This window comes from Ostrinia nubilalis, chromosome 14 (genome assembly GCF_963855985.1).
Source record: "Ostrinia nubilalis chromosome 14, ilOstNubi1.1, whole genome shotgun sequence".
Classification (NCBI taxonomy): domain Eukaryota; kingdom Metazoa; phylum Arthropoda; class Insecta; order Lepidoptera; family Crambidae; genus Ostrinia; species Ostrinia nubilalis.
The window spans coordinates 10,409,104-10,426,129 of record NC_087101.1 but is presented as its reverse complement, the minus strand read 5'-3'; the positions used below and the strand labels follow the sequence as shown (position 1 = coordinate 10,426,129).

The 17,026-nt window shown below is 39.1% G+C and overlaps 1 protein-coding gene across 1 annotated transcript; it reads right to left on the bottom strand.

Annotated features, from left to right (window-relative positions):
* Window positions 1-97: 97 nt before the first annotated feature.
* On the bottom strand, window positions 98-14,982 carry LOC135077863 (uncharacterized). The gene is made up of 5 exons (XM_063972402.1): window positions 14,839-14,982; window positions 11,983-12,068; window positions 11,175-11,372; window positions 385-514; window positions 98-168 (listed from the first exon to the last, which is right to left on the bottom strand). Exons 2-5 carry the CDS (start codon window positions 12,061-12,063, stop codon window positions 98-100), a joined length of 480 nt encoding a protein of 159 aa, XP_063828472.1. The 5' UTR covers window positions 12,064-12,068; window positions 14,839-14,982.
* Window positions 14,983-17,026: the final 2,044 nt, after the last annotated feature.

Here is a 17,026-nt window from a genome sequence, read left to right as displayed (position 1 = left end):
CATAAAAACCCCTAAAAATGGTTCAACTATCCGGTATGAATGAACAGCCTGGGCAGAAAAAACTGTGTTGTCATTTTTTTAATTATCCGTCCAAAATCTAAAGTTCTTCTCGACAGTTGAGCTGTTTGTAGAAACTGTTGGCCAAGAGCAATGCGTACAGATTCAGTCCTGAAAAAGATACAGATACGTCACTGTCAATGCCCATTACTATAAGCTAATCTAAGATTTATCAGCAGTAATGGTAAAAGCCCGAACTATTCTGCGTTAAAAATATTATTTTCGGATTTTTGGTGGACCATTCTGGCTCACTTGAGTTGCCTCACTTTTCTAGCGCTTATTTATCTATTGTATATCTAGGCTTTATTAATCTATAAGACAACTCACCCGTGTAAATTATTTCCGTAACGATAGTAGCTGCGTGGAAATCCGCGATGTGTAGGAAGAACAGGAAGGTTGACAGCAGGAAGAACACAAGCCACACGATCAGGTACGCTTTGATGACGCCTGCATTTTCCTGTAAAGGTTTCAAAATAAAACTTAAATAAGTCTTCCAGTGACTTGGCCCACTTTTAGCTTGGTCCACGGGCCAAGTCAATGGTTTGAATTTTCAAATACATTTTCTTCTAGTGACTGTGCCTACCTTCAATGTTTTATCTACACTAATATTATAAAGAGGAAAACTTTGTTTGTTTGTTTGTTTGTTTAGTTGTAATGGATAGGCTCAAAAACTACTGGACCGATTTTAAAAATTCTTTCACCATTAGAAAGCTACATAACTCACGAGTAACATAGGCTAAATTTTATTTTGGAAAAAAATAGGGTCCCGTAAAATATTTGGGATTTTCATAAGACGTGGAAAAACGCCATCTATCGTCATTGGTTAAAATCTTCTTGCGCCTGACAAAAATTTTTGAGGTACGTAAATATTCATGAAGGCAAAGCTGTCAAACGCCATCTATCGACATCATTAGTAAATTAGTAACTAAATATTACATGTACTATGAATAGCGCTGTTCGTAAATAATATTGAAAAATTAATAAATAAAGATATTTTATGTAACTGAACCATTCACTGTATGTACCTATTTGAATCATTCACTGTGTTTAAACGAGCAAATCAAAGTGTTAATTAGTGACTTTTTACAAACTTCCTTGCAAATTCTTACTATGTGCCGCCATCTACCGAGATGAATATTAGGGTACGGTTCAGCGGCGGACAAATGGGATGGGCGCGTGGGCGATTGTAGTTAAATAGGATAAGAATTACCTACTTCGTTTTTATTTTCTGTATGTAATTTGTTAATTTTTTGGTAGGGTCTTTATTTTAATTACTTAGGTTGGTAGGTACTTACTTATTTGATTTTAATGATAACTACTATAGGTACGTATAATTTTAGTAGAAAGAAAGGTCATTGAATGACTAAGTGACTCACTCACTCATCACGAAGTCTCAGAAACTACAAGTCTCAAAAGAGTTCTCAGGGGTTAATGGTCTATTCCACCTGGCTTTGATCACCAAGATGATCAAAGTGGACTCCAGTTAAATTATATTTTTAGTGTTCTTTGATCACCATAAATAAATCATACCTCTGAATTGTCACATACATGTCCAATTTGTTTATTGCGGTTTTTAGAAAATATCAAAAATGTTACAAAACAAAATATGTAGTACAACAATTGGACATGTGACTATTCAGAGGAGGTGTGATTTGTTTGTAGATGATCAAAGGACACTAAAATAATAATTTAACTAGAGTCCACTTGGCTCACCCAGGTCATCGTATCCGTGGGTGATCAAAGGCACAGAATAAATTCAAAGGACACTAAATTGTCGCTGTAAGTCCACTTTGATCACCTGGCTAATCAAAGCCAGGTGATCAAAGTGGAATACACCTCCTTTTAGAACGTAGGTAGTTACTAAGACGAAATTTTGCAAAATTCAACCCTTATGAGAGTTAAAAAGGGGGTTAGAAGTTTGTATTGCAGTCCTCGGTTTTTAAAGTAAGAGACTTGAAAGTTAAAGTGTATGCTCACTATGATCTCTAGATATTGTGGAGGTGTACATATACTGTTCGGTACACTGTGGTACTGTGTACACATCGGTTTGCCGACGATATTGTGGTCATGGCAGAATCGTTGGAAGATCTTGGCACAATGCTCGAAGACCTTAATCGATTTTCCCAACAGGTAGGCCTGAGGATGAACATGGACAAAACGAAGCTTATGCCGAATGTCCATGTTGCGCCATACCCAGTTTCAGTTGGGAGCTCAATTCTCGAGATTGTCGACAAGTAGGTATGTCTACCTCGGACAAACGATCCAGCTAGGTAGGTCCAATTTCGAGAAGGAGGTCAATCGTCGAATCCAACTCGGCTGGGCAGCGTTCGGGAAACTACGCAACATCTTTTCGTCCAAAATACCTCAATGCCTGAAGACTAGAGTGTATAACCAATGTGTGTTACCAGTGATAACTTATGGCTCGGAAACGTGGCCTCTCATCTCACTATAGGCCTTATACAGAAGCTCAGCTGCACAGCGTGCTATGGAGAGGGCTATGCTTGGTGTTTCTTTGCGAGATCGAATCAGAAATGAGGAGATCCGTAAACGAACCAAAGTCGCTGACATAGCCCGACGGATTAGCAAGCTGAAGTGGCAATGGGCAGGGCACATAGTACGCAGAACTGATGGCCGATGGGGCAGAATGGTTCTGGAATGGAGGCCGCGTACCGGAAAACGTAGCGTGGGACTTCCACCTACAAGGTGGACCGACGACATCGTAAAGGAAGCAGGGAAGCGCTGGACGCAGGCCGCTTCCAATCGATCAACATGGAAAGCATTGGGGGAGGCCTATGTTCAGCAGTGGACGTCCTATGGCTAAATTGGTGGTGGTGGTGGTGGTACATATACTGAAAATGTATCATTAGAAATCAACTACGGGGGCTAAGGAGATAAAAGGAGGGTTGGAAGTTTATATTATGAAAGTCCTATGTGTTTAAAGTAAGAGAGTTGAAATTTTAAATGTATGCGCTATAGATGCTAAGAGCGGATTTTACGAAACCCCACCCCTAATGGAGTAAAACGAGGTCCACGCGTACGAAGTCGCGGGCGGCCGCTAGTTAATAAAATAAATACCAAATCAACAAAAATCTACTATAAACTATAATATTATTTGGGCCCGATTCTAATTTGTATGAAAAATCGGCCGATACCAATGTGCGCACATTTATACCCCAACTATTGGTCGACAAAAAGTCTATACTAGTCTGCGGCTAAATATACAGTTACTACGTACAGTGACGTACACCTTTGTGGATACCTGCTGCATGTCTGCACCATGACTCTTTATAATGTACTTATAACAATACTAATTAATGAGCTAACCTAACCTAACTTACACCCACGTCAAAATCCGCCAAGCGAACTTTTGCACAAAAGACATAGGCATTATAGTATTATTATACCTTTATGTTACTACTAGCGGCCGCCCGCGACTTCGTACGCGTGGACCTCGTTTTACTCCATTAGGGGTGGGGTTTCGTAAAATCCGCTCTTAGCATCTATAGCGCATACATTTAAAATTTCAACTCTCTTACTTTAAACACATAGGACTTTCATAATATAAACTTCCAACCCTCCTTTTATCTCCTTAGCCCCCGTAGTTGATTTCTAATGATACATTTTCAGTATATGTACCACCACCACCACCACCAATTTAGCCATAGGACGTCCACTGCTGAACATAGGCCTCCCCCAATGCTTTCCATGTTGATCGATTGGAAGCGGCCTGCGTCCAGCGCTTCCCTGCTTCCTTTACGATGTCGTCGGTCCACCTTGTAGGTGGAAGTCCCACGCTACGTTTTCCGGTACGCGGCCTCCATTCCAGAACCATTCTGCCCCATCGGCCATCAGTTCTGCGTACTATGTGCCCTGCCCATTGCCACTTCAGCTTGCTAATCCGTCGGGCTATGTCAGCGACTTTGGTTCGTTTACGGATCTCCTCATTTCTGATTCGATCTCGCAAAGAAACACCAAGCATAGCCCTCTCCATAGCACGCTGTGCAGCTGAGCTTCTGTATAAGGCCTATAGTGAGATGAGAGGCCACGTTTCCGAGCCATAAGTTATCACTGGTAACACACATTGGTTATACACTCTAGTCTTCAGGCATTGAGGTATTTTGGACGAAAAGATGTTGCGTAGTTTCCCGAACGCTGCCCAGCCGAGTTGGATTCGACGATTGACCTCCTTCTCGAAATTGGACCTACCTAGCTGGATCGTTTGTCCGAGGTAGACATACCTACTTGTCGACAATCTCGAGAATTGAGCTCCCAACTGAAACTGGGTATGGCGCAACATGGACATTCGGCATAAGCTTCGTTTTGTCCATGTTCATCCTCAGGCCTACCTGTTGGGAAAATCGATTAAGGTCTTCGAGCATTGTGCCAAGATCTTCCAACGATTCTGCCATGACCACAATATCGTCGGCAAACCGATGTGTACACAGTACCACAGTGTACCGAACAGTATATGTACACCTCCACAATATCTAGAGATCATAGTGAGCATACACTTTAACTTTCAAGTCTCTTACTTTAAAAACCGAGGACTGCAATACAAACTTCTAACCCCCTTTTTAACTCTCATAAGGGTTGAATTTTGCAAAATTTCGTCTTAGTAACTACCTACGTTCTAAAAGGAGGTGTATTCCACTTTGATCACCTGGCTTTGATTAGCCAGGTGATCAAAGTGGACTTACAGCGACAATTTAGTGTCCTTTGAATTTATTCTGTGCCTTTGATCACCCACGGATACGATGACCTGGGTGAGCCAAGTGGACTCTAGTTAAATTATTATTTTAGTGTCCTTTGATCATCTACAAACAAATCACACCTCCTCTGAATAGTCACATGTCCAATTGTTGTACTACATATTTTGTTTTGTAACATTTTTGATATTTTCTAAAAACCGCAATAAACAAATTGGACATGTATGTGACAATTCAGAGGTATGATTTATTTATGGTGATCAAAGAACACTAAAAATATAATTTAACTGGAGTCCACTTTGATCATCTTGGTGATCAAAGCCAGGTGGAATAGACCATTAACCCCTGAGAACTCTTTTGAGACTTGTAGTTTCTGAGACTTCGTGATGAGTGAGTGAGTCACTTAGTCATTCAATGACCTTTCTTTCTACTAAAATTATACGTACCTATAGTAGTTATCATTAAAATCAAATAAGTAAGTACCTACCAACCTAAGTAATTAAAATAAAGACCCTACCAAAAAATTAACAAATTACATACAGAAAATAAAAACGAAGTAGGTAATTCTTATCCTATTTAACTACAATCGCCCACGCGCCCATCCCATTTGTCCGCCGCTGAACCGTACCCTAATATTCATCTCGGTAGATGGCGGCACATAGTAAGAATTTGCAAGGAAGTTTGTAAAAAGTCACTAATTAACACTTTGATTTGCTCGTTTAAACACAGTGAATGATTCAAATAGGTACATACAGTGAATGGTTCAGTTACATAAAATATCTTTATTTATTAATTTTTCAATATTATTTACGAACAGCGCTATTCATAGTACATGTAATATTTAGTTACTAATTTACTAATGATGTCGATAGATGGCGTTTGACAGCTTTGCCTTCATGAATATTTACGTACCTCAAAAATTTTTGTCAGGCGCAAGAAGATTTTAACCAATGACGATAGATGGCGTTTTTCCACGTCTTATGAAAATCCCAAATATTTTACGGGACCCTATTTTTTTCCAAAATAAAATTTAGCCTATGTTACTCGTGAGTTATGTAGCTTTCTAATGGTGAAAGAATTTTTAAAATCGGTCCAGTAGTTTTTGAGCCTATCCATTACAACTAAACAAACAAACAAACAAACAAAGTTTTCCTCTTTATAATATTAGTGTAGATTGTAGTTATGTCTGGCCACTGCGTTTATGGCTATCAAAGTAAACAACTGCGAAAATCAATCATTCGGGCTAACTTTTTTTCAAAGAAGCCCACGCGGCGCCGTCTCGACTACGAAAATCTTAATTGGTTCGAAATAATTGGTAGTAGGGAATTTAGTGCAATGATTTGTATGGAGACCCCTCCACTTTGGTATAGAAAGCTCATTTTTGCACCAGTTGTTCTTTGGGTGCTCCTGAGTAGATTTCCGTCGGTAGACATCGGGAGCCCCCCCTGTGGTAGCAGGGGGAGGGGGGGCAAGTTTCCTTCTGCCGCGCTTCACTTTAAGGCCCATATCTTCAAAACTATGGGTATTAGGGCAAGTGTGGTGTCATTTTCGGATAATTAAAGGATGGCGAATTCATTTCTAGAACAAAATTTTTGCCTTTTCATACAAAAAAATAGAAATATGGAGTAAAATTCACAAAAACCAAAAAGTATTTTTTTAAATAAACGTCGTTTACTTTTAAACCACTGAAGATAATCTAATAAAAAAAATATGTTTTGATAGCTACATTTATCCGAATTATAAATATGTACCATTGTAAGGTACTTTTTTGAAAAATTAGGTGAAAAAAAATTTTTCTTCAGGACACAGCGGGCGAATTTTAATGCGCGTCGGAAAAAAATAATTATTTTATCCATGAACTCATACTATTTGGTTCATAAGCAAGTAAAGATTATTATTTTAGACTTTATTTAGAGTTCCTGGCACATCATGCTACCATGATTTGTATTTTTTCTTCAATAAATTTTGAACTCTATGTGTAGGACATAAGGTTGAAAATAGTTTAAATACATTTTTTATTGAAAATATCATAAGAAGAAAGCACTAAATAAAGAGCTTGAATTTGTCTAAACGTCTAATGATTATTATTATTATTATTATTTTAATTAACATTTTTATTTCTACATACTATTGTACCAGTGATAACGGAAAGGTAAGTGTGAGGAAAGAGAGGATTGATATTATCATAGTACGGGAGATTAGTTTTAGCACAAAGGCTACGGCTGTGACCATTATAGTTGTTTTTTCAGACAGCACCAGCTTCTGCGCTACTTCTTTCCAGGCAAGCTTCGGCAGCTACAGGCAATTGGTCCATGTAGGCTCCATGTTGCTATCAATTCTGGTCCACCCCCAACCAGTCGGGTAAAGGGAAGACTGAGTCGGTTGCTTGCAACTGACCCTATACGCTACTAAATTTTAAATAATTTGAAAAAATCATAAGGACATAATTACTGCCCTTGATATACTGATATAAAACTGCCTAGGTCGGTGTGCACTTACAGCACTCGTTCATAGTCAAGCACGTAGTAATAAACACAGTGAACGTTTAAGGAGGTTTGCTACAGTATTTCAAGCTGAATTCTACGCTATAATTATGTGTGCATTAAAAACAGGGGCGTAAGAAACGCAATATTTACATCTTTAGCCACAGCCAGGCAGCACTCAAACAAAACCATCGCCTCAGTGAAGGTTGAGTCTAGAATTAGGTATTCTAGATGCAATCTTAAAGATGAACAAACTCTGAAGGCATGACAAAGTGTCCCTAATGTGGGATACCTGGACATACACGGATCGAATGCAATGAGAGAGCCGACAGTCTAGCGATAGATAGACAAGGGTCAGAGACGATACCTATTGGGTCAGAACTGATAGTACCTTTATCTAAAAGCTTAGGTACCTCATGGCCATAATATGGCCATATCCAAGAATAACAGGGCTGAATGGGAAAGCTCCCAACGATATAAGCCTCTCCAAATCATTCCTAAAGGGAAATACAGGGTCATGAAAACTTTTCAAAGGTATGCCCAAGCAATTACAGGTACGCAAACAGGGCATTATGGAACGAATCACATGTCCCAAAAAATGGGCCTAACAACAGAAGCTCTCGAGCATGTGGAATACAATGTGGAGTCCATGAAACACTTAATACTGTAAGGATGGGTCTGCTTGGGTCAGCATATCCGGCATCAGAAGACTATTAGGTGGCTTTCACTCAAACGCTTAATTCACTTTACTAATGGATAGGATTTTTTTGGATGATAGGGTATAAAAAAGGGAGAATAAAGATCCTAATGGATCGCTGTGGACTACGCTTAGGTGTGACCCTACATAAAATAACCCAGACAGCTTTGTATCAGCATTGACTACTGGCAGTAATTCAAGGGGTTCGCGTATAGGATCAGTTGCAAGCAACCGACTCAGTCTTCCTTTTATCCGACTGGTTGGGTGTGGACCAGAGTCGATAGCAACATGGAGCCTACATGGACCGATTTGCCCGTAACTGCCGAAGCTTGCCTGGAAATGGTGAGATGTAAAGTGCAAGAAGTAGTGCAGAAGCTGGTCCTGTCTGAAAAAACAACTATAATGGTCACAGCTGTAGCCTTTGTGTTAAAAATAATCTCCCGTACTATGATAATAATCAATTCTCACTTTCCTCACGTCACTTACCTTTCCGTTATCACTGGTACAATAGTATGTAGAAATAAAAATGTTAATTAAAATAATAATAATAATCATTAGACATTTAGACAAATTAAAGTTCTTTATTTAGTGCTTTCTTCTTATGATATTTTCATTAATACAATGTAATTAAACTATTTTCAACCTTATGTCTTACACATACAGTTCAAAATTTATTGAAGAAAAAATACAAATCATGGTAGCATGATGTGCCAGGAACTCTAAATAAATTCTAAAATAATAATCTTTACTTGCTTATGAACCAAATAGTATGAATTCATGGATAAAATAAATATTTTTTTCCGACGCGCATTAAAATTCGCCCGCTGTGTCCTGAAGAAAATTTTTTTTTCACCTACTTTTTTCAAAAAAGTACCATACAATGGTACATATTTATAATCCTGATAAATGTAGCTTTCAGGACATATTTTTTTTATTAGATTATCTCCAGTGGTTTAAAAGTAAACGACGTTTATTTAAAAAAGTACTTTTTGGTTTTTGTGAATTTTACTCCATATTTCTATTTTTTTGTATGAAAAGGCAAAAAGTTTGTTCTAGAAATGAATTCGCCATCTTTTAATTATCCGAAAATGACACCACACTTGCCCTAATACCCATAGTTTTGAAGATATGGGCCTTAAAGTGAAGCGCGGCAGAAGGAAACTTGCCCCCCCTCCCCCTGCTACCACAGGGGGGGCTCCCGATGTCTACCGACGGAAATCTACTCAGGAGCACCCAAAGAACAACTGGTGCAAAAATGACCCTTCTATACCAAAGTGGAGGGGTTCTTGCACTAAATTCCCTACTATGGCTGGAAGTTTGCTTGGTGAGGTCATTTTATATGGCTTTCCAGACATTAGGAGGTAAATGTCTGGCTATAAACCAAATCTAGAATATGGTGGTCATTGATCAATATGGGGGTTATAGGTACATATAACTATAGCAATGCAGGGTTGGTCATGTAATCATGTTATAACTTCAATATTTTACAAACCTTCTCCATGGAAAATTATGCTATAAAATTGTCACAAATTAATAAATAATACACATGAACTACTGATACTACGAAAATACATAATCCTACAATGCCAAGTAACCTACCTAAATGGTTTTGTAGCGCCTGACATAATATACCAAACGTGTTTCCGTTTTATTTGTCACAGACACGGGCAAGTGAATGAAACATATTTGAAGGCGTTACCTCCAGTTAACTACCTACCAACCATCTACCATAAGTATATAACTATGAATAAGTAACTGAGCTTTCCCTTCGGCCGTTAAGGAAACCGAAGTTAGGAAACTAGTTTCCTAAAAGCCTTTTTTTATACTTCTACGTAACTGGTTTCCTAAAAGGCTTTTTTTATACTTTTACGTAACTGGTTTCCTAAAAGGCTTTTTTGAATAATTAAATGATTTGGAAAAGGGACTAATAACTGTGGGGCACTGTATAGAAGTTATTGCTCCATATGCATTTTTATTTTAAGTTGATTAATATTTTATTTTAGTTTTATTTCATGTCAAAAAGAGTATTTATGTTTTATTAATGTTTTAAGTAAATGGATTATTTTTTGTTTTAAGTGTTTTGATTATATCCAAATATTTCAAAATTGGTCGAGTAGTTAAATCCGCCCTCTGTCCAGTAGGATCTACTATCTCGATCCATCAGTGGATTTAATAGCACGCTGAAGTTCACTGATCCACCATTTGGCTCGGCGGATCCTGTGATACTTGCATCTATCTTTGTAATACCTAATTATTGACAATTATTGACAATTGACATATCTCTATCTGTACCTATTATTCGTCTAATACTGGGAATGCACTGGCTGCATACGTGCCTAGTGCCTACTAGACTAATGAATTTGTTATTATTCTTGAATAGATTGGTAATACTTATTATTAATTAATGTCACATACATAGTTATTACTTTAACGGCCAAAGGGTACTGGATGGAGGGTAAATCCGGTTATAGTTTCATAGGCGGCTGAAATAACAGAAACATAGTACTTTTAGGAAACCAGTTACGTAGAAGTATAAAAAAAGCCTTTTAGGAAACCAGTTACGTAGAAGTATAAAAAAAGGCTTTTAGGAAACTAGTTTCCTAACTTCGGTTTCCTTAACGGCCGAAGGGGTAGCTTTCAATCGAAGTCACTTCTTCTATCAATCTTTTGATTATTATATATTCAAGACAACCTCCGGGTCTACTTAACCATTACTGATGACTATTGCTATCAATGCAATTACGTCTAATCGCCATCGCCATAGCCATCGCGCACGCGGGCTGCACGCGTTGGTTTCGTCGAACCTTTAAAGGTTCGGCCAAACCAACGCGATCACACGCGACGATCTGGTCAGGTGGGGATTCTTGGATGACTTAAACATGGAGTGCAGGTGCGGTTTTGTTCCCCAGTTGATGCAGCACCTGATGTCGTGCCCTGAGTGCCCAAGCAACTGCACTCAGGAGGATTTGATGAGTGCTACTGACAACGCCACTTCTGTGGCGGAGTTTTGGGCTAACACTGTGTAGGTTTGTTGTCGACACGAAAAGAAGAAGAAGACATTAGACACGCGACGCGAGTAGCCGACGTGCAGCGATGGCGATCAACGCATTTAAGTCTGGTCGCCATCGCTGCACGCCGGCTGATCGCGTGTGATCGAGTAGGTTTGGCTGAAACTTAAGAAAACAGATCAACTGTCTTTACATCATCGGTAACAATAGATAGACAACATACCCTCAAAACGCCATAGACGAACACCAAATCAGAGAGGAACTTGACCAAGTACATGAGGACCAGTATGATCGATATGACGTATAGACCGGTCATGTACGCTTCAGCATCCGGGTCGTTTTTAATTTCTTCGTTGCTCTGCAGGCTCCCGAAAATCGCAGCAGTCACTATCAAGGCGACCAACATAATGAAGGATAGAATCTGTAAAAAATACTTATTAGTTGTTTTGAAGTGTGTTCTTTCTTAGCTCACAATGATATTTATGTGTCAATGAGCTTTTAAGCGCGATTATCTTACTACAAGCTGTGCCCGCGACTTCGTACGCGTTAAAATAGTAATATTTTCCGTTTTTGCAACATTTATTTTTACTGCTCCGTCCCTATTGGCTTTAGGGTGATGTTTATACTTATAGCCTAAAGCCTTCGGTAAATGGGCTATCCAATATTTTTTTTTTGTAATCGGTACAGTTTTTTTTATTTATCTTTATTAAAGAAACATACAGCCTTGTTTGATACATTCAGCTTAGTTCCTTAGAATAGCGCGTTCAAGCGAATACTTAGCGATTTTTTTCCCATCCAGCATCGCCATCGCGCACGCGGGCTGATCGCGTTGGTTTGGCTGAACCTTAACATGTTACTCGTTTGAGTGTGACTGTGTGACTCGTTAGGAACAAGCTACATTTATTAATTTTATTGTTATTTCTTTATAGATAGCAATGGCTTACTTTAAGACGTGCCATTGATAATAATATAATGCTAATAAATGACGTCTGTTATGTACTCAATTAAAATTTCAAAGTCCAAACTCTTACCGAATTTATGACTCCACATATGATCGTCCCAGTTTTTAGGTCAAAAAAGAAGCAGCACGAATTCAGTTGTGGAAGTCCCATTTTATCTGAAACATAAATAAGGTTAATGATTAAAAAATTAAAGCCTCTATTGAAATTACAAGAAGTCACATTTTTTTACTTTGACGCTTGGACGAATAAACCCGTTACCCGACACGTTACGTTAATGAGGCTGCTTGTAAACATCCGTTTTTTTGACCGGACAACGCGACGGCCCGATTTTTTCGCCGGATTTAGCGGTGGTGTATGGTTTATAATGAACGTGTGCACATGCATCTGACATAATAGGGTTGCGAGAAATTGAGAGCAAACAAAGGATATCCGTTTTTTGACGGTCCGTCGTCCGGTGAAAGTGGAGAGGAGAGGAGAAGAGATGTGAGCTGTGCCGCACAGCCTGTGCGTAGCTGTCAGCTGTCAGTCTATTGTCACTTATTGCTATCCTCGAATCGTAAAGCTTTAGGGTGTGCGGGGTACTGGGAGAATTAAGGCAATGGGGGATGAGGCGCGCCAAGGATTGTCAGATGTCTGGCTTTAGTCGGACATTTGGCTTTTTACGGACGTGTCCGGCCAAATTATATCTCGTTTGGCCTGTCCGGCTTTTTTTAGGCTTTTATGTGGCTGCAGGGCCTTATGTGCTAACTTTGGAATAAGACACTGGCTAACATAAATCTACCTAATGTTTCATGTAGGCAGTGCCAGATTAACCCATAAGTGAATGTCCGGCTTTTAGGGTAAAATGTCCGACCCAGTCCGGTTTTTGAACGTGGTAACCCTACCGCGCGAGGCCCGCCCGCCCTGCTCGATTCCGCCCGCGCCGCTCGAGTCCGCCCGACAAATCAAAATAAGTTCGCCCGGTCCGAAGTCTTTTATAGAAAATTGAGTTCGCCAGGCACTTCCGGAAGGGATGTGCAAATTGTGCAATAGCGATAGGGCTACCTGCTGAAAATCTAATTATTTTAGTGTACTTTAAGCCTAAATAAATGTGTGTTAATAAAGTTATTTATTATTATTATTATTAACATATTATCGTCTTCTCTTCACTCGATAAATTAATCAATATCCACCGAAGCTGAACGGAAATGTAGAAATAACGAAATCTGATTGGTAAATGTATTCAAAAACACCTCCTCTCGTCTCCTCTCCGCTTTCGTGAAAAACTGATTGGTATTCGAAATACGTCATCTCTCGGCTCCGCTTCTCTCCGCGTAGTCGTGGAAACCGGGCCTAAGATTCTGGTAGATATGTTTAGTTATATTTTATCATATTAAATAACGTGTAAATTATAAAATTCGATCAAGCAATCAAGCTAATTACAACACAATTTTTGTTTTACCACAAACCTTCCTACATTTGATAGTGATCGATTGGATTATCTAACCTTTTTTTTTTTTTTTTTTTTTTTTTTTCGGGGAAAAAATGCATTGAATTGCATACCTATCCTGCGGGGACAGGGTAGGTTATGTGGGGCTCACCAAGTCAGAAGGACAAAGGCATACCCACTAAAAAGACCCCGGTGCTCCGTCATTCGCCTTAAGTGGGAAGGAACTGTGGGATTCCGGACAAAGCCTTCACTACCACAGTCCCTCCCGGCGATTGCCCGCCTACACGGTGGGCCCTACAGGCCCCCCAGGACGGGGGGCGACGGGAGCAGCTAGGAGCACACAGCTGTTCCCGTCCGACGGTGGTGGTGGCCTGTGCAATGCAGGCGAGGGCGCCCCCACGCCCCCGGCCCGCTGGCCATCACCGAGGAGAGGAAACTGGAGGCGATCATACTGTCGCCTCCTCTGACCCCTCCGCCGTCGCCGGAGTGAGGGCGCGTTTGGATCATCTTCGCGCTCTCGCTCCGCGGGGATTATCTAACCTAACCTAACCTAACTATTTCACATAATTTATTCGCCATTGGAGTAGTTAATAAATGTGTAATAAAACCTGCTTCAACGATATCTCAGTCGGCTTGAACGCTACATTTGCAATCTAATTTTATCCCCTCGTGGGACCGGGGTTGATGGAAAGGGTGTAAGATGAGTCACCGTCTACAAGTTACTACGATTGACCTTCATGAATAAATTAATAAGTGTTTACATAGATTATGAATAGTTAAGCATAGTTTAGGCGTTAGGCAACAAACGCAGATTGGCGCTCTAAACTAATTGCCATTAATATAAATTTAAAATCATTTTGTAGATAAACATTCGAAAACTAGTAAGTAACACGAATGCTAATAAAGTTACACTACACTTAAAACAGTATTGTATTCAGTTATTTTACATTTCAGTCAAGCATTTAGGTAAACTAAAAATGATGGACCAATCAAACTGATGATGGATGAAGTAAGGAAATTTTAAAATAACGAACGCGATTAGATGGCGCTTTAGTTGCAATAAACTTTTTGTCCGTTGAGTTGTTCATTCGACAGACAAGACCTCGAAAAGGTAAAAAATACTGACTTTCTAACATATTAACAAAACATTAACCCCCTTACTAATAAAAAGTTACACAGTTGTTGAACACTGTTTTATAATGACATTTCCATACTAAACGTCGCTTTAAAACACTGTTCAACGAGCGTGTAAGTTTTATTAGTAAGGGGGTAAATGTAAATGTAAATGTAAATGTAAGTAAATGTAAATGAAAACCCATTACAATAGACCTTTGTTGGCTAGTGTGAAATGTATGTTAATCAATGGAAAATCACAACATATGTGTGTTTCATGTCACATATTACGCACTTGCAATGAGACAGGATTGAGAAAGAACAAAGAACATTAGTTATTACCTACAACACAATTTAGTCGTACAATCTTAATTCAGACTTACCTGCTAACGATGTCCGATGTAATGGAACTTTTTAGTAATGCTTGTTACCCCGAATGCCAGCTGTCGGCGACACAGTCGTGTACGTTCTAGTGGTCCAGTGGGTGGCAGGCATCGCTCCCGACGGCTGGCAAAGAGTATAAACTTGAACCCGAGCAGAGGAGACCGTGAAGGACCTAAATAAATGTAATATATCTTACATAGCGATATCGGCTGCCAAATTAAGCATAGCTTGTACTGGTGGAGGGCACAATGGACATAGGCTATACTTTAGGTTTAAAGACTTATTCTCAAGAACAACATGTAGGCATAGTTCAATTAAAATAAGATAAATATTAAATTACTAGCTTTCCGCCCGCGTGGAATTTTCAAAAACCGGGACAAAAACTATCCTATGTCCTTTCCCGGGACTGAATCTATCTCTATGCCAGATTTCATCAAAATCGGTTCAGTGGTTTAGGCGTGAAAACAAGACAGACAGAGTTACTTCTACTCTGGTAGATAATGCCACCCGAGATCAAGTCCGCCACTAAAACATTTTTACGTAGGTATAAAACCTTTCCATAACGCATCTCTTGTCTGCACGTCTGTATAATATTATTCTATGGCCGCCCAAGGCGTCTAAATGTCTAGCTATGGGATCAATAAGTCTGACTCAACCTTTGGAGAAAGTCTCGGCATGAAAAAAAAAGTTCATTTACTTTTAGAGACGTAAAATGAAAATAGCTGTAAGTAGGTATTTGTAATATTCTATAGGTAGGCGTACAAGCAGCACCGCCCGAGCTTCATCTTTCTTTAAACGCTAATCTATACCGGAGTAGGTTGTGTGTGACTACATTTAAAAATCATTTTAACTAAGTAATTTTGAGATTTGGGAGATTTTATATAAATAATAAATATCTTTGGACGATTTCACACAGCGCCATCTAACCCCAAAGTAAGCAATTAAATGCTTGTGATAAAGGTGCTAGCTATCATTTCAATTTCTGCCCGGCCGGAAATCGAACCCGGGACCTCTCGGCATAGTAGTCTGTTCTGAACCACTATACCAAGTAAATGCATCATTTATTTTTTGATTGATTTTGGGATTTAGGAGATTTTTATGAAATTATGTAAACATTCATTATGTATATCACTACACAACGCAAGACAACAAGATGCAACGTATCACCACGCTGCCATTCATGCAACCGACGACGCAACGTACGTAGTACCACAGTAGCACTGTGCATCGTAACGTAGTGCCGTAGTACCACAGTAGCACTGAGCATCGTAAACGTAGTGCCGTAGTACCACATTAGCACTGTGCAAGGTAAACGTAGTGCCGTAGTACCACAGTAGCACTGTGCATCGTAAACGTAGTGCCGTAGTACCACAGTAACACTGTGCGTTGTAACGTAGTGCCGTAGTACCACAGTAGCACTGTGCATCGTAACGTAGCGCGTTACTATTGAAAGGAAATTACGCGACGCTATCAGCAATGCGTCGCATGATCGCATCGCAAAGTAACGAAGCGAAATTATCAGAATTGATGACCTTTGTTATTTGGTATTTCTAATTTACATCATACATAAAATACCTACATGAAATGGAACATTTAATGCATCATACATTTTATCAGTCACGTACAAAAAGTTTTTTACTTTAACATGCTTTATGGTAATAATGCCACTTTCATAACTAATTTCAACACGAAGCTATTATTATCAAAGTTAATTATTCATAGTTAGATAAAACCGGATGCTGGATCCATAATGCCATTCATAATAAACAACAAAATTATATGTATGAGGAAAACACCGCAAACAAATACTTTAAAAGTTCGTCTTATGGCTCCTACATTCCGTTTTGCGAAAAACAACTGGTTATTTCTTGACGTCACTAAAGGTCAAAAGCGTATTTTAAATCCCGTTTTGTAAAGCTATGAATAAAGCTTTTTTATACGGCTTCGCTCACGTGGATTTTTTGTCAGAAGAAAGAAGACAGACGAACGTAAAAATTCTAAATTATTCTGAAACATTACCAACTTCTTTTACCTTAAAGCCTGCTCTCACCAGTAAAGCTTTTCGTAGATGGCACCAGAGTCCACTAGAACTTATTTTAGATTATGGTTTCATTGGATTTTCACATTAAAATAGTGCTAATTAAAATTTGTGTCAACTTTTGAAACTTTGTATTTGAAAACACTTAT